This window comes from Lolium rigidum, chromosome 6 (genome assembly GCF_022539505.1).
Source record: "Lolium rigidum isolate FL_2022 chromosome 6, APGP_CSIRO_Lrig_0.1, whole genome shotgun sequence".
NCBI classification, from domain to species: domain Eukaryota; kingdom Viridiplantae; phylum Streptophyta; class Magnoliopsida; order Poales; family Poaceae; genus Lolium; species Lolium rigidum.
This window is the reverse complement of record NC_061513.1, coordinates 90,616,022-90,619,907: the sequence shown is the minus strand read 5'-3', so window position 1 is coordinate 90,619,907 and position 3,886 is coordinate 90,616,022. Positions and strand designations below refer to the sequence as shown.

General features: G+C 48.8%; 1 protein-coding gene across 1 annotated transcript; it reads right to left on the bottom strand.

Annotated features, from left to right (window-relative positions):
• Positions 1-2,107: 2,107 nt before the first annotated feature.
• On the bottom strand, positions 2,108-3,400 carry LOC124662947. The gene has a single exon (XM_047200722.1). The coding sequence runs from the start codon at positions 3,398-3,400 to the stop codon at positions 2,108-2,110; it is 1,293 nt and encodes a 430-aa protein (XP_047056678.1).
• Between the last annotated feature and the right edge of the window lie 486 nt (positions 3,401-3,886).

The window sequence follows — 3,886 nt, the reverse complement described above, 5'->3', positions numbered from 1 at the left end:
TGAAGTGTGCACAAACGCAAGAATTCCTCAGCATCTCTTAAGCATAAGACCATGATGCTTTAGTTTTAAAATTAACTCGGTCTGTTCTTTCACAGAGATGGTCACTAGAGCAAACTATGAGCGCCACATTGTTATGGACCTCACAGAGACACTGGAGCTCAAGGGAATGGAAGGTTCGGGTATTGACATTGATGATTTCGCGTTTCATATTTTTTGATGAGAAGGTCCAGGTGAAGGTAAATAACTTAGGACAATGTACGAGCTCATAACCATGTAAATAAGGTTGTTAATTAATTAATAATTCAAGTAGACAGTTTGATACTTTTGTTATTGATGTTTGCATTCCAAAGCTCTAAACTGAATTCCTATGATGATCTAGAACACCACTCATACTTGGTATGCTACTCCTGGCAGGTTTAGTTAAAAAGTTGGTGAACAAGAGGTGTAAGACATTATTCATCTTTTTTATTTACCATAAGGTGATTCGCAAAATCAACCAGATTGGCCACTTGAAGTTTTGAAGGATAATCTGAGCCCTTAACAAATACATCATATTTCATGGAAAGCAGTCTGAGCAAGAGTGTATTTTTAGCCATGTATCTGTTTTATAATTTGAGAATTGATACAGTACCAGAAGATACCATATTCCAAAATGAAGAGAGCACTTTTTTTGCAAACTCTCCTTTGCCATGAAAAGAAACACAATGTCACTGCGTTTTCTCGAGAAAAATAATGAAGAGAGCACTTTTTGACTGTAGAAGAGCTTATCTCTTAGTATTATAGTTTGAGAACTAAGGTAATACCATATCATCGATCATCCTTTCTTACAGTGATTCATAGAAGTTTCGTTGTAGTATTTAGAAAAAAATACCCTTTCTCATAGTCATCCATAGAAGTTCAGTTCTCATGATATGATTTTACCAAGATCATCTCTAGACTTTCCATTTTCCCCAGTTCATAGTGTGGTATATGCTGCAGGGTTCCAGCATGTTGTCGCAAAGCTCTGTCAATCTTTGGTTCAGAAAATGTCTACTTCCTTGTTTCCCTTGCTGCACATGGTGAAAATACATATGCAACGAAGAAGTTTTATGTTAGAAATGCATAGTATAGTACAGTATAGTGTTATTGTTATTATGTCAGATGATTCTCACAGGACACATGCTCTCCATGTATGACTATGTCTCTACCAGAACTAACTACTGCCGTGTGATGCTCATCTGTGATTTATTAGTAGTATGGAGTCCATCGTTTCCTGTGTAATAGATAAATATACACTTTTTCTTGTTGCCCGACTATTGTGAAATGGGCATGATCTGCAGATTTGTGTACTTTAGGTACTCCCTCTAGACCTACATATTTCTCACGGGTTTAATGAAACTAGACATATTTATCCTATATTTTAACTAAATCTGTGACAATTATGTAGGAACAAACGGAGTAGCTTTTTGCACCGTAAGGTTTTGTTAGTTTTAATTGCTTTTTTTGTGGGTGATATTTTATTGCTTCTTATGTAGATGAGTGCACTGGAGCTAATATATCTGTGCATCATATATATATTGTGTACTCCATTGAATCTTGCTTCAGTTTTCTACCCACAACAACTTTCTCATCTTCACTCCTAGGACTTCTCTTAGAGCCATATTGCCAGGCGAGGAGGATGATGACTCTAGCATCAGAAGCTAAGGGAACTTTTCACACAGAAGACTATGGAAAATCTCATTTGAGCAAGATGCGTCGGTTCGCCATTGACTACTTTCCTGCCTCATATGAGAATGGAAAAGTGGAAGATTTTCTGCTTCTGTGGATGCTATTGAAACCACAGTGAGGTTTTTTCTTCGGTTTACTAGGGCGAAAAATGATGGTCCTTGTCCTCCACACCGGAAGATCGACCCATCGCCGTTAAAGGTCCTACTACAACACTGAAGCCTAGCGGAGTGGCTCAAGAGCTTCGGGTGGATCATAGGACTTGTGGATGGATGTAGGCCGGAGCACCACACAAAGCAGGAGGTCGAGGTAGGCAGCAGACCGACACGGTACACAACAAACACTACACCAGGACCGCTTCCTAGTGACTCAAAAGACTAAACCCTAGACCCTAAATAAGGACTCAGCAGTGGGCTACGGACGCAAGGTGTGCAGCACGGTCCATCTCATAGCCGCAAAAGTTTCTCCATCCATGGCACTCGACGCCGCCCGCAAGCTTCTCCAGGGACCTGGTCGCGAGGTTCAACATGAATGCGCCGCTGGTGGCTTCTCCTCCTTCTCTGATGGTGAATAACACCGTGCCGCTCTTCTCGTTGAACCACCGCAACTTAAGTGCGGTCGATGGCCTCGTCGGGACCTCGGGAAGTTTGATCAATTCATGGAACTCCCACTCACTAGCCGAGCTCGGCTTCAGGCTCTCGATGGTGATGATGAGACGGCGGATGAATAGTGCGAAGACGAAGCTTAGGTTCCCGTCCGGTGTCACTCCCAGCAAGCGGTAGTCCGGAAAATAGTGGTTGTTGTAGGGCACGAAGCACACGTCCATGAGTGCGCCGTCGAGGCGCACGCCCAACGCTGCACGGTGCATGGGCCAGTAGGCCACTCCGCGGACCACGACAGCGGGGCCTAGCCGGCGCAGCTTACCGGCATCCATCTTGGCGCCGGGCATCCTGCCTTCCAGCCTCCAGCTACCGACGTCGGAGGAGAAGATCCGCATCGCCGTGAAACTGCGGCGGTTGTAGACGAGGAGCACGCGGAAGAAGCCGAGCGGAATGCTGGCGTCAAGATCGTCGCCCGTGAGAATGGCGCACGCGTAGTACCCTGGGCAGTCCTCGCCGGAGAGGGCTGGAAGCACGGACACCTCCCCAGTCATGGGGTTGTAGACGCTGAGGGTGAGGCCTTGGGCGCGCTCCTTGCGCCGGAGCTCCAGGACGAGGCGCCCGTTCCGGGACGCGACCGGGCGGGCATGCTCGAACAGGCCGCCCAAGAGATGGGAGCCAAGCGACAGCGTGCCTAGGAGGTGCGAGGCGGACGCTGTCGGCACGAAGGTCGGCTGCGCGGAGTCGCAAGGTCGGCGGCGCCTGTGGAAGGCGCGGACGTCTTCGTTTTCTTGATGGAAGAAGCCGAGGGTGAGGTGCGTCTGGTACCGTGTGGGTGGAGGCAGTGAGCGGCAGATGGCGGCGGCGTGCGTGGCCACGGCGAAGCCCCAGCGGCGGCACGTGGAGGAGAAGCGCGCGACGTCGGCGGCGCCCGAAGATGCGCGGGCGATGATCTCGGTGAGGACGTCGGCCGGTAGGACCTCATCGCCATCGGCGCGCCTGGTTTTGCTCCGGCGAGGGCGTCGCGATAGCCAGCCGTTGGGGTATGGCGTCGGCGCGGAGCGGGCGCGATCGAGGCGTCGTCGAAGCGGCGGCATTATCGATCAGGGCCAGTTAATCGGATTCTGTTTTCGAGCCTTGTCTCTGTCGAGTGTCGAGGGCATATTTGTAGGGCTGGCGCGATCGCATCGATCAACCATATGACGCGCGGACGGATTGCTCTCCGACTCCGGTTCCCATTCCCGGACAAAGCAAGTTCTTTTTTCTTCTAAAAAAGAGATGTGTTCGTTTCTAATCAGGCGGAGGCTCGCAACCTCCGACTCAACAGCGCGACGCGTGTCCACCAACGTGGGATATGCAGCAACGTGGGATGCAACAGGACAACTTACCAAAGGATGAGAGGTAAATTTGGGTTAGTTTCCTAGTACTATTCTTGCGTGTAGGCTGCATGCCATAATTAGCTAAGTGTCTTTGTAGTACTAGTTCATCTTGGTGTCCAGGTCGAGTTGGTCTAGGTCGGTTCACCTATACCAAGTTTAGGTGTCCTAGTCTGCTTAGTATTTGTTCGTGAGTCCAAGGTCAAG

Excerpts from the sequence above, each read along its gene's own strand:
- LOC124662947 (XM_047200722.1), bottom strand. The coding sequence starts at position 3,400 with ATGCCGCCGCTTCGACGACGCCTCGATCGCGCCCGCTCCGCGCCGACG.